Source organism: Mustelus asterias, chromosome 14 (assembly GCF_964213995.1).
Source record: "Mustelus asterias chromosome 14, sMusAst1.hap1.1, whole genome shotgun sequence".
Taxonomy (NCBI): domain Eukaryota; kingdom Metazoa; phylum Chordata; class Chondrichthyes; order Carcharhiniformes; family Triakidae; genus Mustelus; species Mustelus asterias.
The window spans coordinates 4604219-4631315 of record NC_135814.1 but is presented as its reverse complement, the minus strand read 5'-3'; the positions used below and the strand labels follow the sequence as shown (position 1 = coordinate 4631315).

Sequence of the window (27097 nt, the reverse complement as noted above, 5' to 3'; positions counted from 1 at the left end):
GGTCACAACGTCACAGGTAAACTAAGGGATGAGGACCTGCAGACTGAGTACAGGAAGTTAGGAGATAAATTAAAATGCAGGATCCCAAATGTAGTAATCTCAGGCTTGCTCCCAGTTCCACGTGCTAGCAAGAGCAGGAACAAGAGGAGAGACCAAATGGACACATGACTGGAAAGGTGGTGTCGCCGGGAGAGTTTCAGATTCCTGAGGCACTGGGACTGATTCTGGGGAATGTGGGAGCTGTACAAACTGGACGGGCTGCACCCGCGCAGAGCTGGGACCAATGTCCTTGAGCGGGGAGGCCTTTGCTAGTTCTGTTAGGGAGTCTTTAAACTAGTGTGGCAGGGGGATGGGTTCCCAGGAGTAAGATCAGACAGGTTAGATTCAGATCAGGAGAATGGAGATAGAACATTAGCCATTGATGCAGTGATAGGCTTGGAATTCCAGGAGAAGCAAAGGTTACAAAGTGTCCAGCAAGGGAAATTGATGGGGTTAAACTGTTCATACTTCAATGCAAGGAGTATTACAAACCAGGTAGATGAGTTCAGGACACAGGTAGATACGTGGCTGCAGGATGTCATTGCTATAACAGAAACCTGGCTAAAGGAGGGGTAAAATTGGCAGGTCAATATCCCTGGACATGGACTCTTCAGACACGAGAGAGGGGGAGATAAAAGAGGGAGAGTAGCTCAAATCGGTAAAGAATTAACTCCAGTTGTGGGAAGGGATGAGATGGGGGCGGCACGGTGGCACAGTGGTTAGCGCTGCTGCCTCACAGCGCCAGGGACCCAGGTTCAATTCCCGGCTTGGGTCACTGTCTGTGTGGAGTCTGCACGTTCTCCCCGTGTCTGCGTGGGTTTCCTCCGGGTGCTCTTGTTTCCTCCCACAGTCCGAAAGACGTGCTGGTTAGGGTGCATTGACCTGAACAGGCGCCGGAATGTGGCGACTCGGGGAATTTCACAGTAACTTCATTGCAGTGTTAATGTAAGCCTTACTTGTGACACTAATAAATAAATTTCAAAACTTCACTGAACGGGTCAACAAAGGAGACTTTATGGATTGAGGTTAGAAATGAAAAAGGGGCAGTCACACTGCTGGGAGTATACTACACACCCCCAAATAGTGAAAGGGAGGTAGCAGAACAAATATGTAGGCAAATTTCAGCCTGTAGGAACAAGAGGGCAATAATAGTCGGAGACTTTAACCATCCTAATATCAACTGGGATTCAAACAATATAAGCGGCACTGAGGGAGAAGAATCCATGCAGTGTGTCCAGGGAAATTTTTCAACCAATTCGCGACAAACCCAACAAGAGATGATGCAACTCTAGAGCTCGTCTTGGGGAACAAAGAAGGGCAAGTGGGTGAAGTGATATTTGGCGACCATATCGGGGACAGTGATCACAATTCAGTTAGATTTAGCATTGCCATGGAAAAGGACGGAGATAAAACAGGAAGAAAAGTTTTGAACTGGGGGAAGGCAAATTTTGCAGGAAGGAGAAGGGAGCTTGGCTGAGAGGGACTGGACAGCAGGTGCGAGGGGATAAATCGGTGGAAAACCAGCGGGAAGTGCTAAAAAGCGAGGTCTTATCTGGACTCAAAATGTCAGCTCTTTTCTCTCCTTACAGATGCTGCCAGACCCGCTGAGATCTTCCAGCGTTCTCTCTTTTGGGTACAATGTAGACACGTCCCCTCCAAAAATAAGAGCGGTACTACCAAATCTAGACCCCCCCCCCCCCCCCCCCCCCCCCCCCCCCACCACCACCCCCCCCCCCCCCCCCCCCCCCCCCCCTCCCCGCCGGGTTGTCTAGAAGAATATAGGGGAAGATCCAAGGGAAAAGGGAAGTGTACAATTGACACAAAGAACTAAGCACTGCAGGTAGCCTGGACAATTATAGGAGCTGCAGGGACAAATTAATAAAGGAAATAAGAAACCAAAAGGAGGGTATGAAAACAGATCAGCAAGAAAAGTTAAAGATATTTTGCCAACATATTAATGGTTAAAGGTTAGTTCAGGATAAAATGGGACCTATCAGAGAGGGTGAAGGGAACGTGTGTGTAGAGGCAGAGGCTGTGGGAAAGGGCTTTCAATGAATATTTTGTCTCCATGTTTACAAAGGAAAGGAATGATGCAGATTTAGTATTCCAGCAGGAACACTGAGATATTGGACAGGATAATCTTAGAGAGAGAGGAAATACTCGAAGGATTGGAATCATTGAAAGTTGATAAATTGCCAGGGCCAGACGGTCTGTTCCCGAGGCTGCTGAAGGAGGGCAGGAGGTCAAGGGGGTAGCAGATGTTCCGAGGATGATTTTCCAACCTCACTAGATGCAGGGGAGGTACCGGAGCACTGGAGAAATGCAAATGTCATTCCATTGTTTAAAAAGGGATTGAAGGAAATGCCAAACAATTCTAGGCCAGTTAGTCTTTCATCGGTGCTGGAAAAATTCATAGAATCAATCCTGAGAGAGAGGATTAACTGTCAGGTAGAAAGGCCTGGACTGGCCAGGGATGGTCAGTGTGGATTTGTTAAAGGAAGGTCTTGCCTCACAAACTTGATTGAATTCTTTGAGGAAGTGAGAAGAAGGGTTGATGAGGGTAGTGCGGTGGATGTTGTGGACATGGATATCAGCGAGGCGTTTGACAAGATCCCACATGGCAGATTGGTCAAAAAAGTAAAGGCCAATGGGATACTGGGTAATGTAGCAAACTGAATCAAAAGCTGGCTTTGTCACAGGAAACAGAGTAACGGTCGATGGATGCCCTTGTGAATGGAAGGTTGTTTTAAGTGGTGTTCCACAGGGCTCGGTGTTGCGACCCTTGCTGTTTTGTGTTATTTATTAACGATTTGGATGTGAACGTGGGGGACACAATCGGAAAATTTGCAGACGACACAACGATTGGCCGAGTGGTGGATGGTGTAGAGGAGAGCTATAATCTCCAAAACCCTACCGGTGGGTTGGTGCAGTGGGCGAAGGAGTGGCAGATGGATTTTTACATCGAGGAGGATGAGGTGATGCATTTATGGAGGTTAAAAAGTTAGAGGGAACATGCAATAAATGGGAATATACGAGGGGTGGATGAAGTGAGAGATCTTGGCGTACAGGTACACAGCTCACTAAAGGCAGCAGTTCAAGTTGACAAGGTTGTAAAGAAGGCAGATGGAATTCTCTCCTTCATTGGCAGAGGTACAGGATATAAAAGTAAGGATATAATATTGGAATTGTATAAAACACTGGTGAGGCCACAACTGGAGTATTGTGTGCAGTTCTGGGTCACCACCTTACAGGAGGGATGTAATTGCTCTGGAGAGTGCAGAGGAGGTTTACAGGAATATTGCCTGGGCTGGAAAAGTGAGGAGAGATTGGGGTTATTTTCCTTGGAACAAAGAAGGCTGAGGGGGTGACTCGATAGAGGTGTACAAAATGATGAGGGGAAGAGATAGAGTGGACAGGATAAGATTGTTTCCCTTGGTGTAGAATTCTAGAACCAGGGTACGTGGATTCAAGATAAGTGGCAGTCGGTGTAGAGGGGACATAAGGAAGAACCTTTTTACGCAGAGGGTGTTGGGTGTCTGGAATTCACTGCCCGAGTTGGTGGTGGAGACAGAGACCCTAAACCCTACCTGTGTCTGCAGCGTGAGTGCTGTACGAAACAGGGCGAAGAAACAGCATGCTGGTGTGGACTGATTGAAGACCTGAATCCTGTTAATGAGGCTGGGCCTTGGCCTCTGCCTCGTCCCTCTCCTCTTCCCCACACTTGAATCAGCTTTTGCTCGGGTTTCCCTCCTGGAGAAGGTTGGGCTAGGGATGGGGGCGGGGCTCAGGGTGGGGGAGGGGGAGTAGGACCCAGACCTTAGCTGTGCGGCCTGCCGTGACTCTGTCAGCCCAAGTCACAATGCCGCGCCAGGCCTGGGGTACCGTGGGATGTGCAGATTGGGAGCTTTGCTTCTTGCCCCTTCCTACCTCAGTAAGTTGAGGTCAGACCCCCGGCTGAGAGCTGGAAGCTTCCGACAAGTTGGCACAAGCAGCTTTTATTGAGCCCAGTTGGCTGATTGTGCCTGTGAGAGACAGAGAACCACAGAATGCCACCAGTGCAGAAAGAGACCATTCGGCCCATTGAGTCTGCACCCACTCTCCAAAAGAGCATCCCACCCCGGCTCACCCCTCTGCCCTATCCCTGTAAACCTGCGCATTTACCATGGCCAATCCCCCTAATCTACACATTTTGGAACACTAAGGAGCAATTTTTAACCTGGCCAATCAACCTAACCCGCACATTTTTGGACTGTGGGAGGAAACCGCAGCACCCGGAGGAAACCCACGCAGACATGGGGAGAACGTGCAGACTCCACACAGACAGTGACCCAAGCCGGGAATCGAACCCGCGTCCCTGGCGCTGTGAGGCAGCAGTGCTAACCACTGTGCCACCGTGCCGTACGGGGCAGGCAAGTCGATCGGCAGTCTGTCTGATTGTTGCCCGCAGGAACTCCTGAAGGTGAATGGAGAATTGCAATCTCCTGTCTGCTTCTCTCAGGAGAGCATTAGTGTCATAGAGTCATAGAGGTTTACAGCATGGAAACAGGCCCTTCGGCCCAACTTGTCCATGCCACCCTTTTTTTTAAAAACCCTAAGCTAATCCCAATTACCCGCTTTTGGCCCATATCCCTCTATACCCATCGTACCCATGTAACTATCTAAATGCTTTTTAAAAGATAAAATTGTACCCGCCTCTACTACTACCTCTGGCAGCTTGTTCCAGACACTCACCACCCTCTGTGTGAAAACATTGCTCCTCTGGACACTTTTGTATCTCTCCCCTCTCACCTTAAACCTATGCCCTCTAGTTTTAGACTCCCCTACCTTTGGGAAAAGATATTGACTATCCAGCTGATCTGTGCCCCTCATTATTTTATAGACCCCTATAAGGTCACCCCTCAGCCTCCTACGCTCCAGAGAAAAAAGTCTATTTAGCCTCTCCTTATAACTCAATCCATCAAGTCCCGGTAGCATCCTAGTAAATCATTTCTTCACTGTTTCTATTTTAATAATGCCCTTTCTACAATAGGGTGACCAGAATTGCACACAGTATTCCAAGTGTGGCCTTACCAATGTCTTGTACAACTTCAACAAGACGTCCCAACTCCTGTATTCAATGTTCTGACCGATGAAACCAAGCATGCCGAATGCCTTCTTCACCACTCTGTCCACCTTGTACCGTTACAATTCCCCATTTCCCATGGCCCTCATTGCAAAGTCAGACTGCTCCAGAATCACAAAGCAGGGGTATTTATACCTGGGTGTCTGTTGTAATTTTTAACCTTCCTTCCTGTCCACTCTCTGGAGAGGGAGGATAAACATTAGAATCATAGAATCCTTGCAGTGCAGAAAGAGGCCATTCGGCCCATTGAATCTGCACTGACAACAATCCCACCCAGGCCCCATCCCCATTCCCCCATGTATTTACCCTGCTAATCCCCCTGACACTCAGGGGCAATTTAGCACGGCCAATCCACCCAACCCGCACAACTTTGGACTGTGGGGGGAAACCGGAGCACCCGGAGGAAACCCACGCAGACACGGGGGGAACGTGCAAGCTCCACACAGACAGTGACCCGAGCCGGGAATCGAACCCGGGACCCTGGAGCTGTGAGGCGGCAGCGCTAACCACTGTGCCGCCCCTTAGCTTGGGATGAAATGGAGAGATTAATGGACCAAAGACCTTCTGACCTCGCAGTGGATGGTAATACTCTCCCCGAGGTGTCTCAGCAGGGTGATGTTTGGTCTTGGACGGCCCAGTCAAAGCCCGATACTGAACCATCGACCGCTGGGGCTGTCCCCGTAAACCACCAGCCTGTTGCTGCAGCAGAAACCCGATCGTGCCTGTCATCACATGGCTCCAGTTGTCTGCTTGTGTCTGCTTTCTGGCTTGAATAAAGCAGCCCTCAGTGCGGCAGGGACCTCCAACACTGCCAGCGTCAGGCTGGGAGGCGGCCTCACAGGATTGTGGGGCTGCCGCAGAGATGGGGAGCCGGGGGGGGGGGGGGGGGGGAAGAGACCAAGAAGGATGGGAATTGTAAAATTAAACGTCGTCAGACCAGGAGCGAATGAAAGAGCAGAGGGAATGGTGTGAATGGGGACAGCAGAGAGTGCTGCTCAGGATCACAGATTGTGAGCAGGAAGATTCTGGATTGACGATAACGAGGGGATGGTGATACTGCAGCTGGTTTGCTGATTGTGCAGAGTAATTGGATTCTTATCCATTCAGTCACCTGCCTCTGTCAATCAGACTCAGCTCCCCACCATCTACAGGCAGTAACCTGTCAGGCAGAGCTGTCCAAACAATTTGGCGACATGAGCTGGAATTCTCTGGCCGTTCACGGCCTGCCGTCGCTGCCGGAGAGAACGGAGAATTTGGCGCTCAGTCAAATCTCCATTCACTGCAGCGGGACTGGAGAATCCCAGCTGTGAGCAAGGTCAGAGAATCCTAGGCAGTATCGGGGAATCCCAGCCAGCCGCGACAGGTGTCGGAGAATCCCAGCCCCGGCGAGTCCGGAGAATCCCAGCCCCGGCGAGTCTGAAGAATCCCGGCCGAGGGCGAGCTCGGAGAATCCCAGTCCCGGCGAGTCTGGAGAGTCCCAGCCCAGGGCGAGGTCGGAGAATCCCAGCCCCGGCGAGTCCGGAGAATCCCAGCCCCGGCAAGTCTGAAGAATCCCGGCCGAGGGCGAGGTCGGAGAATCCCAGTCCCAGCGAGTCTGGAGAGTCCCAGCCCAGGGCGAGGTCGGAGAATCCCAGCCCCGGCGAGTCCGGAGAATCCCAGCCGCAACAGATGTCGGAGAATCCCAACCTCAGCGAGTCTGGAGAATCCCAACTGAGGGTGAAGTTGGAGAACCCAGCCATGGTTGAGGTCGGAGAATCCCGACCGCGGATGAGGTTGAAGAATTCTGGGCAGTATCGGAAAATCGCACCTGTGAATGAGGTCGGAGAATCCCAGCCGCGGGGCGAGGTCGGAGAATCCCAGCCACGGGCGAGTCCGGAGAATCCCAGCCGCAGCGCGAGGTCGGAGAATCCCAGCCGTGGGGCGAGTCCGGAGAATCCCAGCCGTGGGGCGAGTCCGGAGAATCCCAGCCGCAGCGCGAGGTCGGAGAATCCCAGCCGCGGGGCGAGTCCGGAGAATCCCAGCCCCAGGAGAGGTCGGAGAATCCCAGCCGTGGGGCGAGTCCGGAGAATCCCAGCCGCAGCGCGAGGTCGGAGAATCCCAGCCACGGGCGAGTCCGGAGAATCCCAGCCGCAGCGCGAGGTCGGAGAATCCCAGCCACGGGCGAGTCCGGAGAATCCCAGCCGCAGCGCGAGGTTGGAGAATCCCAGCCGTGGGGCGAGTCCGGAGAATCCCAGCCGTGGGGCGAGTCCGGAGAATCCCAGCCGCGGGGCGAGGTTGGAGAATCCCAGCCGTGGGGCGAGTCCGGAGAATCCCAGCCGTGGGGCGAGTCCGGAGAATCCCAGCCCCGGGGCGAGGTCGGAGAATCCCAGCCACGGGGCGAGGTCGGAGAATCCCAGCCGCAGCGCGAGGTCGGAGAATCCCAGCCGTGGGGCGAGTCCGGAGAATCCCAGCCGCAGCGCGAGGTCGGAGAATCCCAGCCGTGGGGCGAGTCCGGAGAATCCCAGCCCCGGGCGAGTCCGGAGAATCCCAGCCGCAGCGTGAGTCCGGAGAATCCCAGCCACGGGCGAGTCCGGAGAATCCCAGCCGCAGCGCGAGGTCGGAGAATCCCAGCCGCGGGGCGAGGTCGGAGAATCCCAGCCGCGGGGCGAGGTCGGAGAATCCCAGCCACGGGGGGCGAGGTCGGAGAATCCCAGCCGCGGGGCGAGGTCGGAGAATCCCAGCCCCGGGGCGAGGTCGGAGAATCCCAGCCGCGGGGCGAGTCTGGAGAATCCCAGCCGTGGGGCGAGTCCGGAGAATCCCAGCCGCGGCGCGAGGTCGGAGAATCCCAGCCGGGAGCGAGTCCGGAGAATCCCAGCCGCGGGGCGAGGTCGGAGAATCCCAGCCGCGGGGCGAGGTCGGAGAATCCCCGCCGCGGTGCGAGGTCGGAGAATCCCAGCCCCGGAGCGAGGTCGGGAAATCCCAGCCACGGGGGGCGAGTCCGGAGAATCCCAGCCACGGGCGAGTCCGGAGAATCCCAGCCACGGGCGAGTCCGGAGAATCCCAGCCGCGGCGCGAGGTCGGAGAATCCCAGCCCCGGGGTGAGGTCGGAGAATCCCAGCCGGGAGCGAGTTCGGAGAATCCCAGCCACGGGGCAGGGCCGGAGAATCCCAGCCCCAGGGTGAGGTCGGAGAATCCCAGCCGGGAGCGAGTTCGAAGAATCCCAGCCCCGGGGTGAGGTTGGGGAATCCCAGCCGCGGGGTGAGGTCGGAGAATCCCAGCCGCAGGGCGAGGTCAGGGAATCCCGGCCACGGGACAGGGCCGGAGAATCCCAGCCCCGGGGTGAGGTTGGAGAATCCCAGCCGCAGGGCGGGGTCGGGGAATCCCAGCCGGAAGCGAGTTCGGAGAATCCCAGCCACGGGGCGGGGAATCCCAGCCGCAGGGCGGGGTCGGGGAATCCCAGCCCCGGGGTGAGGCCGGAGAATCCCGGATATCGGCCGCGGTTTTACCGGTCCGCCCCGCCAATGCGAGAGCTGAGAAATCAGGATCCTGTCCGAATTCCTGTCTCTCCCGATCTCACCAGGACCGGATTTCTGACACAATCACAGCCTCTTGCTCATTTCCGGTGAGAGGCGGAATAAATTATTGAAATGAGCCCAGCGCTCACGCCGTTACGGCCTCACTGGGAGACGGTCTCTCCAGCAAGGCAAACATCGGCTCCCCATGAACGGGGAACAGTTGTGTTGCCCTCATCAGTGGAACTGAAGGTCATTGAGGCCCCCTCTGGGGAGGCTGAGGGCAAGGAGGGTGCCCCTTGGGCACTGCCAGCCTGGCACCTTGGCACTGCCCACTGGGGCAGGACCTGAAGGGAGCAGGGCCTGAAAGGGGTGGGGCATGTGGGAGGTGGGACCCGGGGGGAGGCAGGGCCACGCCAGGGTGGCCTAATGGTGGAGGACCGCTGCGCACTCTGTCTGCGATTGGTGGCAATCGGTCTGGGTGACGGGGGCTGCGGGCCCCTGCGATTTCGGGGGTGGGGGGGGGGGTGCTGTGTGTTCAGGCTGGTTCCAGCAGAAGAGGCCTGTCAGGTCTCTCTCTCTCTGTCAGGCCTCTGCTGCTGGAATTGCGCATGTGCAGCCACAGAGGTCTGGCCATGCGCAATAGCGCCCTCTGCTGCCTCAACAAGCTGGCTGGCGAATTAAACAACCCCACTGCCTCCAGTAACTAGAAACAGTCTAGCCCATTTTTTCAAGCACTATGGGCACATGATTGGAAGTAATAATTCACCCAAAAAAGGGATCTGAAACTCTCCCATTTTCAGGCGAGCTGGAGACTTATGCCGGAATTCTACCGCCCTGCCTGCCACAGAAACGGAGCGGATGAGGGGAGAACAATGGGAAGGTCCGTTGACCTTGGGCGGGATTTTCTGGACTCTGGTTGACCAAGGCCGTAACATCCCGCCCATCAAATCTTTCCAGTAATATTCCACCCATAGTTTCCATTTTTATGGGTCCATAAGTGTAAGACAGTCCCGAATAATTCAAGAAGGAGAAAGGGAGAAAGTCCCTTTGCCCTGAGAGAGGTGACAAAATGTGGAACGCACAAGAACATGGAATCCAATCATCCGGGCAAAGTTTGAGGCAAATGACAGGAATGCTGAATGCGGGAGACGGAAGCAGAGTGGATGTGAGGCGTGCTGCCTCTCATCAGGACAAAGGCAAGAATACCAAATTTCAAACAATTGCAACAATTTATACCACAGGAGAGTAGGGTCCTGATTGGTTGACACGTCAACTCTGGTCAAGGTGTTACCATGGAGAATGAACAATGGGGGGAACTCATTCTCTGCAACCGAAGGGAACATGTTCAATCCTTGTGCCTTCTTTTCAATTACCCAGGCAACTGGGGAGTCTATAGTTCATCATTGCTTTCTCCATGGCAACACTTGGGCCAATCATCAACTTCAGGAAGCAGAGTGGAGGACATGCCCCTGTCTTCATTAATGGGGTGAAGTAGAAATGGTCAAGAGTTTCAAGTTTTTTGGTGTCCAGATCACCAACAACCTGTCCTGGTCCCTGCACACTCCTCTGTACTTAAGAAATCCCACCAACGCTTCTACTTTCTCAGAAGACTAAGAAAATTTGGCATGTCTGCTACGACTCTCACCAACTTTTGCAGCTGCACTTTCTGGTTGTATCACAGCTTGGTATGGGCTCCTGCTGTGCCCAAGACCTCAAGGAACTACAAAGGATCATGAACGAAGCCCAGTCCATCACTCAAACCAGCCTCCCATCCATTGACTCTGTCTGCACTTCCCGCTGCCTTGGCAAAGCAGCCAGAATAATTAAGGACCCCACGTACCGCGGACATTCTCTCTTCCACTTTCTTCCAACAGGAAAAAGAAACAAAAGCCTGAAAATACTTACCAACCGACTCAAGAATAACTTCTTCCCTGCTGCCATCAGACTTTTGAATGGGCTTATTAATTAAACTGATCTTTGTCTACACCCTATCTGTAACTGCAACACTGCAGCATCTCCTTTCCTTCTCCCCTATGTACTCTATGAACAGTTAGATACACCCTGCGCTGTATCTCACCGCGCGCTGCATCTAACCCTTCACTGCATCTAACCCCACACTGTATCTAACTGTGTGCTGTACCTGTCCTGGGAGTGTTTGATGGGGGACAGTGTAGAGAGAGCTTTACTCTGTATCTAACCCCGTGCTGTACCTGTCCTGGGGGTGTTTGATGGGGACAGTGTAGAGGGAGCTTTACTCTGTATCTAACCCCGTGCTGTACCTGTCCTGGAAGTGTTTGATGGGGACAGTGTAGAGGGAGCTTTACTCTGTATCTAACCCCGTGCTGTACCTCCTGGGAGTGTTTGATGGGGACAGTGTAGAGGGAGCTTTACTCTGTATCTAACCCTGTGCTGTACTAATCCTGGGAGTGTTTGATGGGGACAGTGTAGAGGGAGCTTTACTCTGTATCTAACCCCATGCTGTACCTGTCCTGGGAGTGTTTGATGGGGACAGTGTAGAGGGAGCTTTACTCGGTATCTAACCCCATGCTGTACCTGTCCTGGGAGTGTTTGATGGGGACAGTGTAGAGGGAGCTTTACTCTATATCTAACCCCATGCTGTACCTGTCCTGGGAGTGTTTGATGCGGACAGTGTAGAGGGAGCTTTACGCTGTATCTAACCCCGTGCTGTACCTGTCCCGGGAGTGTTTGATGCGGACAGTGTAGAGGGAGCTTTACTCTGTATCTAACCCCGTGCTGTACCTGTCCTGGGAGTGTTTGATGGAGACAGTGTAGAGGGAGCTTTGCTCTGTATCTAACCCCGTGCTGTACCTGTCCTGGGAGTGTTTGATGGAGACAGTGTAGAGGGAGCTTTACTCTGTATCTAACCCCGTGCTGTACCTGTCCTGGGAGTGTTTGATGGAGACAGTGTAGAGGGAGCTTTACTCTGTATCTAACCCCGTGCTGTACCTGTCCTGGGAGTGTTTGATGGAGACAGTGTAGAGGGAGCTTTACTCTGTATCTAACCCCGTGCTGTACCTGTCCTGGGAGTGTTTGATGGAGACAGTGTAGAGGGAGCTTTACTCTGTATCTAACCCCGTGCTGTACCTGTCCTGGGAGTGTTTGATGGAGACAGTGTAGAGGGAGCTTTACTCTGTATCTAACCCCGTGCTGTACCTGTCCTGGGAGTGTTTGATGGAGGGTAGAGGGAGCTTTACTCTGTATCTAACCCCGTGCTGTACCTGTCCTGGGAGAGTTTGATGGAGGGTAGAGGGAGCTTTACTCTGTATCTAACCCCGTGCTGTACCTGTCCTGGGAGTGTTTGATGGAGGGTAGAGGGAGCTTTACTCTGTATCTAACCCCGTGCTGTACCTGTCCCGGGAGTGTTTGATGGAGGGTAGAGGGAGCTTTACTCTGTATCTAACCCCGTGCTGTACCTGTCCTGGGAGAGTTTGATGGAGGGTAGAGGGAGCTTTACTCTGTATCTAACCCCGTGCTGTACCTGTCCTGGGAGTGTTTGATGGAGACAGTGTAGAGGGAGCTTTACTCTGTATCTAACCCCGTGCTGTACCTGTCCTGGGAGTGTTTGATGGAGACAGTGTAGAGGGAGCTTTACCCTGTATCTAACCCCGTGCTGTACCTGTCCTGGGAGTGTTTGATGGAGGGTAGAGGGAGCTTTACTCTGTATCTAACCCCGTGCTGTACCTGTCCTGGGAGAGTTTGATGGAGGGTCGAGGGAGCTTTACTCTGTATCTAACTGATTCTAATCCTCCTGGAAATTGCTCTCAGTTTCTGAACTCCAGGACGATCCTGGAGTGCTGACAAGCTCTGGGAGATGGTGATTGGAGGACTCGGGCGGTTTGTTGGTGTAATCACAATGTGTATCTGCTCAGACTTGGAGAAATAATGGGTTTTTATAATGGAGCAAATCTGAGATCAAATGTTCAAAGTAAGATTTATGTTTGGATAATTTTGTCTGTTTATTCTCTCCATTATTGTTGACTGTGTCTCGGTGTTTAACTCTGGAATTTCCTCCCAAACCGTGCCTGCCTCTCTCTGCCGCATTGGCCAAGCTCTGGTTACTGTGTATGTGTTCTGGTGATTGAACTGTTGGCTCTGTGGTTAAGCAGTTTGGTGATGTTTTATTGCTCGGTGGTGTTGGACGAAGGCAGGTTGTTTACGGGCTATTTATGCCGTTGCTTCCTGTGTGTTCCAGGCCGCCGTGAAGACCAGACTCTGAGCATCCTTGGTCCGGCGCGCGACGTCACAGTGAACGCTGGCGAGTCGGCCTGCTTCGAGTGCGAGATTCGAGGACCCCCAGACGTCGATGTCGACTGGCTGACCAATGGGAAGCTGGTCCAGCCCGCGCTGCTCAACTGTAAGATGCACTTTGATGGCCGGAGGTGCAAACTGCTCCTCAACTCGGTGCACGAAGATGACACGGGGATTTACACCTGCAAGCTCAGCACGGCCAAAGGTCAGTGTCCGGCACCCAAAGCCCAGAACACACCAGGCAGGAACAGAAATAGGCCACTCAGCCCCTCGAGCCCATAGTGGCGGCACGGTGGCACAGTGGTTAGCACTGCTGCCTTACAGCGCCAGGGACCCGGTGTTCACCCTGGGGTGCCAGCGTCAGGGTGTCTCTGATCGCGTGCACAGCATTCTGAAGTGGGAGGGTGATCAGCCAGATGTCATGGTACACATCGGCACCAATGACGTAGGAAGGAAGAGTGAGGAGGTCCTGAAGAGTGAGTATAGAGAGCTTGGTAGGAAGTTAAAAAGCAGGACCCCGAGGGTAGTAATCTCAGGATTGCTACCTGTGCCATGTACCAGTGAGGGTAAGAGTAGGATGCTCGGGCGGATGAACACGTGGCTGAGGAACTGGTGTAGGGGGCAGGGTTTCAGATTTCTAGATCATTGGGACCTCTTCTGGGGCAGGTGGGACCTGTACAAGAGAGACGGGTTACACCTGAACTACAAGGGGACCAATATACTTGCAGGGAGGTTTGCTAGTGTTATTGGGGAGGGTTTAAATTAGATTTGCAGGGGGATGGGAACCAGAGTGCCAGAGCAGATAATGGAGCGGGGGTGAAAATAAATGATGTTAATAGTTCATGCAAAATCACAAATAGAAGGGTTGTGTGTGGTGGTAATAATCTTCTGAGGTGTGTCTATTTCAATGCCAGGAGTATTGTGGGGAAGGCAGACGAGCTGAGGGCGTGGATCGACACATGGAATTATGACATTATAGCCATTAGTGAAACTTGGCTACAGGAGGGGCAGGACCGGCAGCTCAATGTTCCAGAGTTCCGATGTTTCAGACGTGATAGAGGCAGAGGGATGAAGGGTGGGGGGGTGGCATTGTTGGTCAGGGAAAATGTTACAGCAGTGCTCAGGCAGGATAGATTAGAGGGCTTGTCTACCGAGGCCATATGGGGGGAGCTGAGAAACAGGAAAGGTATGACCACATTAATGGGGGTGTATTATAGACCACCCAATAGTCAGCGAGAATTGGAGGAGCAAATCTGCAGAGAGATAGCAGACAACTGCAGGAAACATAAAGTTGTGATAGTAGGGGATTTTAATTTTCCACATATAGATTGGGACTCCCATACTGTTAAAGGTCTAGACGGGGTAGAGTTTGTAAAATGTGTTCAGGAAAATTTTCTAAATCAATATATAGAGGTACCAACTAGAGAGGATGCAATATTAGATCTCCTATTAGGAAACGAGTTAGGACAAGTGACGGAAGTGTGTGTAGGGGAACACTTTGGTTCCAGTGATCATAACGCCATCAGTTTCATCTTGATCATGGATAAAGATAGATCTGGTCCTCGGGTTGAGGTTCTAAACTGGAAAAAGGCCAAATTTGAAGAAATGAGAAAGGATCTAAAAAGCGTGGATTGGGACAGGCTCTTCTCTGGCAAGGATGTGATTGGTAAGTGAGAGGCCTTCAAAGGAGAAATTTTGAGAGTGTAGAGTTTGTATGTTCCTGTCAGGATTAAAGGCAAAGTGAATAAGAATAAGGAACCTTGGTTCTCGAGGGATATTGGAACTCTGATGAAGAAGAAGAGAGAGATGTGTGACATGTATTGGCAACAGGGAGCAAATAAGATGCTTGAGGGGTATAAAAAGTGCAAGAAACTACTTAAGAAAGAAATCAGGAGGGCTAAAAGAAGACATGAGGTTGCTTTGGCAGACAAGGCGAAGGATAATCCTAAGAGCTTCTACAGGTATATTAAGAGCAAAAGGATAGTAAGGGATAAAATTGGTCCTCTTGAAGATCAGAGTGATCAGATATGTATGGAACCAAAAGAAATGGGGGAGATATTAAATGGGTTTTTTGCATCCGTATTTACTAAGGAAACTGGCATGGAGTCTATGAAAATAAGGCAAACAAGTAGGGAGGTCATAGAACCTATACAGATTAAAGGGGAGGAGGTGTTTGCTGTCTTGAGGCAAATCAGAGTAGATAAATCCCCAGGACCGGACAGGGTATTCCCTCGGACCTTGAAGGAGACTAGTGTTGAAATTGCAGGGGTCCTGGCAGATATATTTAAAATGTCGGTATCCATGGGTGAGGTGCCGGATGATTGGAGGATAGCTCATGTTGTTCCGTTGTTTAAAAAAGGCTCAAAAAGTAATGCAGGAAATTATACACTGATACGTTTGACGTCAGTAGTAGGTAAATTATTGGAAGGAGTATTAAGAGATAGGATCTACAAATATTTGGATAGACAGGGACTTATTAGGGAGAGTCAACATGGCTTTGTGCGTGTTAGGTCATGTTTAACCAATCTATTAGAGTTTTTCGAGGAGGTTACCAGGAAAGTGGATGAAGGGAAGGCAGTGGATGTTGTCTACATGGACTTCAGCAAGGTCCCGCATGGGAGGTTAGTCAGGAAGGTTCAGTCGCTAGGTATACATGGAGAGGTAGTAAATTGGATTAGACATTGGCTCAATGGAAGAAGCCAGAGAGTGGTAGTGGAGGATTGCTTCTCTGAGTGGAGGCCTGTGACTAGTGGTGTGCCACAGGGATCAGTGCTGGGTCCATTGTTGTTTGTCATCTATATCAATGATCTGGATGATAATGTGGTAAATTGGATCAGCAAGTTTGCTGCTGATACAAAGATTGGAGGTGTAGTGGACAGTGAGGAAGGTTTTCAAAGCTTGCAGAGGGATTTGAACCAGCTAGAAAAATGGGCTGAAAAATGGCAGATGGACTTAAATGCAGACAAGTGTGAGGTATTGCACTTTGGGAGGACAAACCAAGGTAGAACATACAAGGTAAATGGTAGGACACTGAAGAGTGCAGTAGAACAGAGGGATCTGGGAATACAGATACATAATTCCCTAAAAGTGGTGTCACAGGTAGATAGGGTCGTAAAGAGTGCTTTTGGTACATTGGCCTTTATAAATCAACGTATTGAGGATAGGAGTTGGAATGTTATGGTGAGGTTTTTTAAGACATTGGTGAGGCCGAATTTAGAGTATTGTGTACAGTTTTGGTCACCTATTTACAGGAAGGATATTAATAAGGTTGAAAGAGTGCAGAGAAGGTTTACAAGGATGTTGCCGGGACTTGAGAAGCTGAGTTACAGAGAGAGATTGAATAGGTTAGGACTTTATTCCCTGGAGCGTAGAAGAATGAGGGGAGATTTGATAGAGGTGTATAAAATTATGATGGGTATAGATAGAGTGAATGCAAGCAGGCTTTTTCCACTGAGGCTCGGGGAGAAAATAACTAGAGGGCATGGGTTAAAGGTGAGGGGGGAAAAGTTTAAAGGGAATATTAGGGGGGGCTTCTTCACACAGAGAGTGGTGGGAGTTTGGAATGAGCTGCCGGATGAGGTGGTGAATGCGGGCTCACTTTTAACATTTAAGAAAAACTTGGACAGGTACATGGATGAGAGGGATGTGGAGGGATATGGTCCAGGTGCAGGTCAGTGGGATGAGGCACAAAAATGGTTCGGCACAGGCAAGAAGGGCCAAAAGGCCTGTTTCTGTGCTGTAATGTTCTATGGTTCTAATTCCCGGCTTGGGTCACTGTCTGTGTGGAGTTTGCACATTCTCCCTGTGTCTGCGCGGGTTTCCTCCGGGTGCTCCAGTTTCCTCCCACACTCCAAGGCTGTGCGGGTTAGGGGGATTGGCCATGCTAAATTATCCCCCAGTGTCAGGGAGACTAGCTAGAGTAAATGATGGGGTTACGGGGGTAGGGCCTGGGTGGGATTGTGGTTGGTGCAGACTCGATGGGCCTAAGGGCCAAATGGAAAAGTGTGAGGTTCTGCACTTTGGAAGAAGGAATTGAGGCATAGACTATTTTCTAAATGGGAAAATGCTCAGGAAATCAGAAACTCGGGAGTTATTGTTGAAGATTCTCTTGAGGTTAACGCGCAGGTTCAGTCAGCAGTTAGGAAGGCAAATGCAATGTTAGCATTCATGTCGAGAGGGCTAGAATACAAGAGCAGGGATGTACTTCTGAGGCTGTATAAGGCTCTGGTCAGACCCCATTTGGAGTATTGTGAGCAGTTTTGGGCCCCATATCTAAGGAAGGATGTGCTGGCCTTGGAAAGGGTCCAGAGGAAGTTCACAAGAATGATCCCTGGAATGAAGAGCTTGTCGTATGAGAAATGGTTGAGGACTCTGGGTCTGTACTCGTTGGAGTTTGAAAGATATGGGGGGATCTTATTGAAACTTACAGGAAACTGTGAGGCCTGGATAGAGTGGACGTGGAGAGGATGTTTCCACTAGTAGGAAAAACTAGAACCAGAGGGCACAACCTCAGGCTAAAGGGACGATCCTTTAAAACAGAGATGAGGAGGAATTTCTTCAGCCAGAGAGTGTGGATCTGTGGAACTCTTTGCCGCAGAAGGCTGTGGAGGCCAGGTCATTGAGTGTCTTTAAGACAGAGATAGATAGGTTCTTGATTAATAAGGGGATCAGGGATTATGGGGAAAAGGCTGGAGAATGGGGATGAGAAAAATATCAGCCATGATTGAATGACGGAGCAGACTCAATGGGCCGAGTGGCCTCCTTCTGCACTGTAGGGATTCTATGATTCCTGTATTTGATAAGATCATGGCTGATCTGCTGTGGCCTCAGCCCTGCCCTCCTGCCCACCCTCAGCTCCCCTCATTCGTCAAGAGTCTATCTCCCTCTGCCTTTGTGACATTCCCTCCATCCATGACCCTCTGGGGAAGACAGTTCCGAATATTCACCCTGCCAAAGGAAAGCTTTCTCTTCATCTCTGTCCTGAGCGGGAGACCCTGGATAATCCATGCCTGTCTGATACTTTCTGTTGCCTCTCAGCCTCAGTATTTTGGGGAGAGGTTTCCAGATTCCACTCCCCCTTGTGCTACGATATGCTTCCTACTTGAACAACTCATTGGGCCAATAACTTTTTCCAACACTCCCTCTGTTTTTTTTAACCAGTTCTCCCCCTCTCATCACTGACCATGACACATTTACTGAACCTTCTCTGCTCAGAGGAGAACAATCCCAGCTTCTCCGGTTATCCCAACCTATTTCTAAAATTATCCGTTAAGCCCTCAGCAAAGCTGCTGGAGTCATAGAGGTTTACAGCATGGAAACAGGCCTTTCGGCCCAACTTGTCCACGCTGCCCAGTTTTTATCACTAAGCTCGTCCCAATTGCCCACATTTGGCCCATATCCCTCTGTTCCCATCTTATCCATGTAACTGTCTCTCAGCACTGATCCTTTGACAAGGTACCGCAGTATTTTGTACCCACCTCTACTGAGTTAAGTTTATTAATTAATCACAAGTAAGGCTTACATTAACACTGCAATGAAGTTACTGTGAAATTCCCCTCGTCGCCACACTCCGGTGCCTGTTCAGGTCAATGCACCCTAAGCAGCACGTCTTTCAGACTCTGGGAGGAAACCAGAGCACCCGGAGGAAACCCATGCAGACACGGGGAGAACGTGCAAACTCCGCACAGACAGTGACCCAAGCCGGGAACCGAACCGGGTCCCTGGCGCTGTGAGGCAGCAGTGCTAACCACTGTGCTGCCTGACAGACTGCTACATCTGGCAGCTTGTTCCAGACACTCACCACTCTCTGAGTGAAAAAAATGCCCCTCTGGATATTTTTGTGTCTCTCCCCTCTCACCTTAAACCTATACCCTCTAGTTTCAAGATCCCGTTGCAATCCTAAATAACCTTATTCACTGTCCACTATGCCACCAATCTTGGTGTCATCTGGAAACTTACTAACCATGCCCAATCATTTAACATCATAAGTAACAGTGGACCCAACACCAATCCCCGAGGCACACCGCTGGTCACAGGCCTCCAGTTTGAAAAACAACCCTCTACAACCACCCTCTGGCTTCTGTCATCAAGCCTATTTTGTATCCATTTAGATACCTCACCCTGGATCCTGTGAGATTTAACCTTATGCAAAACCTACCATGCGGTACCTTGTCAAAGGCCTTGCTAAAGTCCATGTAGACAACATCAACTGCACAGCCCTCATCTACCTTCTTGGTTACCCCTTCAAAAAACTCAATCAAATTTGTGAGACATGATTTTCCACTCACAAAGCCATGCTGACTGTCCCTAATCAGTCCTTGCGTCTCTAAATGCCTGTAGATCCTGTCTCTCAAAATACCTTCTAACAACTTACCCACCACAGATGTGAGGCTCACCGGCCTGTAGTTCCCAGGCTTTTCCCTGCAGCCCTTTTTAAACAAAGGCACAACATTTGCCACTCTCCAATCTTCAGGCACCTCACCCGTGACTATCGATGATTCAAATATCTCTGCTAGGGGACCCGCAATTTCCTCCCTAGCCTCCCACAGTGTCCTGGGATACAGTTCATCAGGTCCCGGGGATTTATCTACCTTGATGCGCTTTAAGACTTCCAGCACCTCCTTCTCTGTAAGCTGTACACTCCTATCTGTGATATATTGACAGACGGGCAGACCCTTCAGGTGAGTGGGAAATAAGAGCAGAGGGGAGGTGAGGGGTTTCTTTTTCAACAGAGTGATTTATTGTGATCTGGAAGGTTCTACCTGGAAGGGCGGTGGAAGCAGAATCAGTTGGAAGTTTCTAGATGGAATGGGATAAATAATTGAAGGGGAATAGATTTCAGGGCATTGAAGAGGAAGCAGGAGCATGAGACTAATTGGGTAGCTCTTTGTAAGGGCTGGCACAGGCACAATGGGCTGAATGGCCTCCTCCTGTGCTGTATGATTCCACTTTGCCCCTTCCCACGTTGCACGGCACAGTGTTTGACCAGGGATCAGTTTGTGAGCCTCGGGCTGGCTCTAGGGTGGGGCTTGGTGAGGGAGTCTGGGTGAATTCCTCTGAGTGTTGTGTTCTTTCCACCCACAGATGAGAAGACGTGTAGCGCCAAGCTGACGGTGCTGCCATCCATCCTGCCACTCTTCACCAGAAAGCTGGAGGATGTGTTTGTGATCGAGGGCCGGACTGCCCACCTCAACGTCAAAGTGAGCGGCACGCCTCCACCCAGCGTCATCTGGATGCACTTTGGTAATTCCGACAATCCGGCAACCACGAGTCCCGTTTGAAGTGAGAGAAAGACTCGCGTTTCCATATCGCCTTCCCTGACTTTGGGACATCCCAACGTTCCCGACAGTCAGTGAAGATGGGTGGCACAGTGGTTAGCACTGCTGCCTCACAGCGCCAGGGACCCGGGTTCGATTCCCGGCTTGGGTCACTGTCTGTACGGAGTCTGCACGTTCTCCCCGTGTCTGCGTGGGTTTCCTCCGGGTGCTCCGGTTTCCTCCCACAGTCTGAAAGACGTGCTGGTTAGGTGCACTGGCCGTGCTAAATTCTCCCTCAGTGTACCCGAACAGGCACCGGAGTGTGACAGCTCGGGCATTTTCACTGTGACTTCATTGCAGTGTTAATGTAAGCTGACTTGTAATAATAAAGAAAAAGTACTTTCCTTTTAGAGTCTGGTCACTGCAGTGCACAGAAAGCTCCCACAAACAGCAATAACCGAGCAAGTCACTCCGTTCACGGACAATCAGGGATGGGCAATGAATTCCGGCCTCGCCAGCGATGCCCGCATCCCAGGAATGAATAAAGACCAGGATCAGATCAGCTGGTTTTTTCCTGAGATTGACTGAGCGATGGGTATTCGTCAGGGATTCTGGGGTGAACTCTCCCCGGTATTCTTTGATATGCTAACCATGGGCTCTTTCATATCTAGCCCCCCAAGCCCCCCCTCTCCCCCCCCGCCCCCCACCCCAAGGCAGACAAGGCCTCGTTTTAACCATAGACAACACCTCTGACACTTCCGCATTCCCTCAGCACGGCATTGTCACCAAAGCTCTTGTCCCAGGAATCCATTAAGCGTTATCCCATGTGTCAGCCATGTCTCGGGGGGGGTCACCTTCTTGTGCGGGGGGGTCAGGAGATTGTGGGTTCAGGTCACCACTGCAGAGAGTTGACACAAATCCCCAAGCTCGTGGTTCCCACAACCTTTCCAGGGCAGGCCCTATTTTAACACCATTTCGGTTCTTCGAAAGTTTCCCTGAAGCAGACATGAAACTTTTGAAAAGGGGAAACCCGGCAGTCCGGCATCAGCCAATCCGATCGGTGTCGGAAGGCCATGCGTCACCAGGATGGATGTGTTGGCCGAGTAACGGCCACAGGGTGGAGGGCGAGTCACGTGATGAAACCTCCAGGAAAATATTTAAATGCAGTTGGCCACCTGGGGGGGGGGCAAGATGTCCCCGATGTCAGCGGTATTAGATTCCCAATTGCTGAGTCTATCACAGCCCCCGCGTTACTGAAGCCGTGTTCCTATGTTTGAGAATGTGACAAGCGCAGTATGGTGACGTGCTGTTGTTGTGTTTGTCAGGGGAGAGGGTGGTGGAGACGGAGGAGGTGAGGATTGCCAGGGATCAGGGACTGCACTCGCTGATTATCATGCACGCCACCAGTGAGAACGAAGGCGAGTACGCCGCCATCGCCCAGAACGTGCACGCCGACGCCTTCTGTTCAGCGGAACTCTACGTGGAGGAGCCGCGGCCCGTGGTCTCGTCGCCAATGTAAGGAGCAGCAGTGACGGGGTTAAAGGGCGGGGCAGACGCTTCGTGCTACCCCAGCACGTCACGACACATTTCACAACCAATGAAATATTCCCAAAGTGTAATCGCTGCTGTAACACAGGAAACACCGCACCCTCATCGGGGAGGTGAGGGGATAGCGGTTCGGACCCCACGCACCCCGGACATTCTCTCTTCCACCTTCTTCTGTCAGGAAAAAGATACAAAAGCCTGAGGTCACGTCCCAACCGACTCAAGAACAGCTTCTTCCCTGCTGCCGTCAGACCTTTTTTTAAATTTATTCATTCGTGGGACATGGGCGTCGCTGGTTGGCCAGTATTTATTGCCCATCCCTAGTTGCCCTTGTTCAGAGGCAGTTGAGAGTCAACCACATTGCTGTGGCTCTGGAGTCACATGTAGGCCAGACCGGGTAAGGACATTAGTGAACCAGATGGGTTTTTCCGACGATCGACAATGGTTTCATGGTCATCAGTAGATTCTTAATTCCAGATACTTTTTACTGAATTCAAATTCTACCATCTGCTGTGGCGGGATTTGAACCCGGGGTCCCCAGAACATTAGCTGAGTTTCTGGATTAATAATCTAACGATAATACCACTGGGCCATCGCCTCCCCCTTTTTTTGAATGGACCTACCTCACATTAAGTTGATCTTTCTCTACACCCCAGCTATGACTGTAACACTACATTCGGCACTCTCTCGTTTCCTTCACGGTGGCACAATGGTTAGCGCTGCTGCCTCACAGCACCAGGGACCCGGGCTCAATTCCCGGCTTGGGTCACTGTCTGCGCAGAGCCTGCACGTTCTCCCCGTGTCTGCGTGGGTTTCCTCCGGGTGCTCCGGTTTCCTCCCACAGTCCAAAGACGTGCTGGTTAGGGTGCATTGGCCATGCTAAATTCACCCTCAGTGTACCCGAACAGGAGCCGGAGTGTGACGACTAGGGGAAGTTCACAGTAACTCCATTGCAGTGTTAATGTAAGCCTACTTGTGACTAAAAAATAAACCTTTTTTCTATGAACGGTATGCTTTGTCGGTATAGTGCACAAGAAACAATACTTTTGTATATTAAAGATGTGCGGGTTAGGTGGATTGACCATGATAAATTGCTCCTTATTGTGTCAGGCCTGGGTGGGATTGTGGTCGGTGCAGGCTCGATGGACCGAATGGCCTCCTTCTGCACTGTAGGGATTCTATGAATAATAAATCAAATCAAACCAAATTGTCACTGGACCAGTAATCCAGAGGCCCAGGCTAATGTTCTGGGGACCCGGGTTCGAATCCCACCACGGCAGATGGTGGAATTTGAATTCGGTAAAAAATATCTGGGATTAAGAATCTACTGATGACCATGAAACCAATGTCGGAAAAACCCATCTGGTTTGTAGTTATTTCAGTCACTTTGAAATAGAAATCTAGTCGCAGTAACAGTGATCATTGGTAGATTCCTTCCTTCAGGGAAGGAAATCTACCGTCTTTACCCAGTCTGGACTACATGTGACTCCAGAGCCACAATGTGGGTGACTCTTAACTGCCCTCTGAAATGGCCAAGCTAGTTCAAGGGAGGGAGAGAGAGGGAGTGAAAGTGAGAGGGAGGGAGGGAGTGAGGGAGGGTGAGAGGGAGGGAGAGTGAGAGGGAGTGGAGTTTTCCGTCATGGCTGTTAATCTTAATGCTAGTAAATAATGGAGGAATGATATAGCAGCTTATCTTTTATCTTCAGCAAATTTATTCTACATCTAGCTCAGAGATATAAACTCCTTGTGGTCCTGCCCCCTCCTTCTCCCCCATTCCCTCCCCCTTCCTCTCCCCCATCCCCTCCCCCATCCCCTCCCTCATCCTCTTCCCCATCCCCTCCCCTACTCCCACACCTTCCCCCTCCCGATCTCCACCCCCAGCTTTTCCAGCTGTGTCCATCTGGGAGGTTGCCCATTGGCCGTCACTTGTCTTTAACAAGGCAATCCGTTCAACAACCCACTTGTCAAAGCACACACACTTGCTGAAACATTGCAAACGGCACCAGTAAAGATTCCCCTTCTCCGCCCCCCACCCCCCCCCCATCCCCCGCCACCCCCCCCCCTCCCCCCCCATCCCCCGGGAGAGGCGACAGCGGTTGCCATGAACGACCGGCCATCCCTGACTCCCATCTTCCCTCGTGTCCACAGGGCAAAGTTGGAAAAGATGCCGTCCATTCCCGAGGAACCCGAGATTCCCGAGAACGAGATGGAATGTTTCACCATGCCAGACTTCATCAAGCCCATCCAGAACGTCGACGTGACGGAGGGGAAGGACGCGGTGCTGGAGTGCCAGGTGACCGGCCTGCCCTATCCCACCATCACCTGGTACCATCATGGCCACAAGCTGGAGAGCACGGAGGAGCGCAGGATGACGCAGTGTACGTAAACCACTCCACCCTCCCAAACGGGGCTCTGACAAACACACAGAACAGTGCGGTGGCCCCAGGGCGCCCTGCTGGAGATACACAACACAGGGTGTGACAGGCGCTAACACAACGCAGTAGTCTCCATTACTACATCCAGCTGCTCATCATCATCAACGATGGAGGGCTGTGAGAAGTTTCTCAGTCAGACACAGCCCCCTCTACCACACATTGCAGACCCTGTTGGATCAGGACTTTTGCGTTCAATATCTGTGGCATGTTCTGGAATTTCAATCAAGCCCTGGAACTTTGAGGTTCCTCACAATTAAGACCAAACAAAATAGAAGCAGGAGTTGGCCATTCGGCCCCTCAAGCCTGCTCCTCTGTCCAGTAACATTGTGGCGGATCCTTTGCTGTAGCTCCAGTTGCCCGCCCTCTCCCCATATCCCCCAATTCCCTCAGCATCCGAAAATCCAGTGCCATCTCCTCGATGGCTGAGTCTCCATAGCTCGCTGTTGGTACAGACTCGATGGGCCGAAAGGCCTCTTCTGCACTGTCTGATTCCATGATCCTCTCAGATAGAGAGTTCCAAACATAGATACGCCTGACACCCCTTCTTGATTCTTCAGGTTCTGCATGTCAGCCAATCAAAGGCGGTTAATGATCTGTACACAACGTGTTGGGTCACATGGTGCCACCTGACCTGGCTGGCATGGGTCAGAGGTCACATTCAAACACCACGGGTGACCCGCCATACTCTTGCTTGCTTCCCATCTCATGACTCTGAATGGTTTCATCACCAAGGCTTCTCTCCACTGCAGATAAAGACATCCATCGCTTGGTCATTCGCTGCGTCGACCATTCTCACGCAGGCGTTTATAAAAGTGTCATAGCGAACAAGGTGGGAAAAGCCACAAGCTACGCCCACATTTACGTATCTGGTAAGATCCCGCTGTAAACAGTCCTCGGGCCAGTCACCAAGGGGCGTAACTGTGGGTAACCGGGAGTACGTTGCTTTACAAAGGATATGCAGCACACGGGGGGAGTCCCTGCTTCGAGAACCGGAGCCCCGGGTTCAAATCCCACTCCAGCACTTGTTGGCCAAGGAAGGTGCTTTTATCATCCAGTCAATCAGTACCAGCCTGTAAATCTTCCCAATAATCCTGGTGCCAGGTGGTGAGAGCGGGAGAGATTCCTGGTCACACCGCACAAGATAAACCACTGCCCAACTCTGCCCAGTGTAATCATGGACCAATCAATGCGAGTCCGTGCTTGCTAACAAATGGTATCTGAAAGGAGGAGGATGCAACACAGAAACAGGCCATTCGGCCCAACCAGTCTATACTGGCTTCACTCGAGCTCCCTCCTATCTTTCCTCACCCTCTCCCCTGTGTTTGTCTCTGGGGGTGATGGGGTCTCGCTCGCTGGCAAGAGAGCCAGCTGGGTGCCCCCATTTAGGAGACCCCATTGAATGAAATGCCGCTCAGACGCTGGGAGAGCGCCGGTGGCCCTACCCCGAGATCGAGGACGCTGGGGAGAGATGTCCTTCCCCCCCGGGAGTTACCCCGAGGGGCTGTGGCCGTGATTGTGGGCAGTGCCACCGAGAGTGGCAGAGGCTGCCGGTAACACACACTCCCCCCAAGGTGAGTGATGGCAGCAGGAGTGGCGGGAGGGATGGTTTCGACAGCAGCGGGGAGGGGGTGGGGGGGTGGTTAGATCACAGCGGACCCCTCTCCCCACCATGTCCCGCAGGATCGATGTGTTTGTACTCAGAGATCTCTCACCCAGATAGAATCATACCCTCCAAGTAATGAGTGACCTCCCCATTCTCACGACTCAAACACCGCCTCACATTTATCCGTGCCGGACTTCATTTGCCAACTTTTTGACCATTCTGCAAGTTTACTGATGTCCTGCAATAGTTTGTTGCAGCCCTCCTCACCACTGACTATTCGGCCCCTCTCCTGTCCCCCCTCCCCCCACCTCTACCCCCAAGTTCAGTGTTAGAATGTCCGAACCTGAGTTGTGATTGGAAGTTGCGAACACCACTCACCACGCCTGGATGGGCAGCACACTCGCTGCAACGCGGAGGATAGTGGGTAATTTACTCAGACTGGCCAATGGTGGGATGCGGCGTTCCGGAGGAATGGTTGCCGTAACCACGGATGTCCGTATCCCGGAGAAATGGATGTGGTTGTCGGTACTATCGAGCGGGGCTCTGGGGGTATGTTTTACGGCAGTGGAAGGGGGGAGCACCCATTGGCCACAGGAAGGACCCTCTGGACCCGCCATTATCAATAGGGCTTCCCATTGGGAGACGCTGGAGAACCCACCCAGCGTGAATACAACCCAAGGATGTGTAGGTTAGGTGGATTGGCCGTGCTGAATTGCCCCTCAGTGTCCAAAGAGGAATTACTGGGTAAATAAGTGGGGTTACGGGCATAGATGGGTTGGATGTTCTGTCAGGGGGTCACTACAGGCTTGATGGGCCGAATGGCCTTCTTCTGCACTGAAGGGATTCTATGATTCTATAAGTTACAGTCTGGAATCTAATTGAGGTGTTCGGGTTGGTTGATATATAGAATAACAGATACCCAGGACCGAGTTACAGATTGGAATCTAATCGAGGAGTTTTGCCGTGTTGTTGCCGTGTTGTTGCCATGTCGTTGCCATGTTGTTGCCATTTTGTTCCGGTGTTGTTGCCACGTTGTTGCCGCGGTGTTGCAGCGATGTTGCCATTTTGTTCCCGTGTTGTTGCAGTGTTGTTGCCGCGGTGTTGCCATGATGTTGCCGCAATGTTGCCGCGGTGTTGCCGTGGTCTTGCCTTGTTGCTGCTGTGTTGTTCCCATGATGCTGCCACGTTGTTGCCGCAGTGTTGCCATGTTGTTGCCGCAGTGTTGCCGCAGTGTTGCCATGTTGTTGCCGCGGTGTTGCTGTAGTGTTGCCGTGTTGTTGCCATGCTGTTGCCGTGTTGTTGCCACGGTGTTGCCGTGCTATTTCAGTGCTGTT

General features: G+C 51.8%; 1 protein-coding gene across 1 annotated transcript in view; it reads left to right on the top strand.

The window, feature by feature from the left end:
- The first annotated feature begins 6107 nt into the window (after positions 1-6107).
- Positions 6108-27097, top strand: part of spega (striated muscle enriched protein kinase a) — a 129039-nt gene continuing 108049 nt past the window's right edge. The window contains exons 1-7 of the mRNA XM_078229286.1: positions 6108-6171; positions 7516-7698; positions 12869-13129; positions 20008-20166; positions 21506-21695; positions 23874-24103; positions 24910-25029. Of these exons, the coding sequence (XP_078085412.1) occupies positions 6108-6171; positions 7516-7698; positions 12869-13129; positions 20008-20166; positions 21506-21695; positions 23874-24103; positions 24910-25029 (1207 nt within the window). The remainder of the gene's footprint in view (positions 6172-7515; positions 7699-12868; positions 13130-20007; positions 20167-21505; positions 21696-23873; positions 24104-24909; positions 25030-27097) is intronic.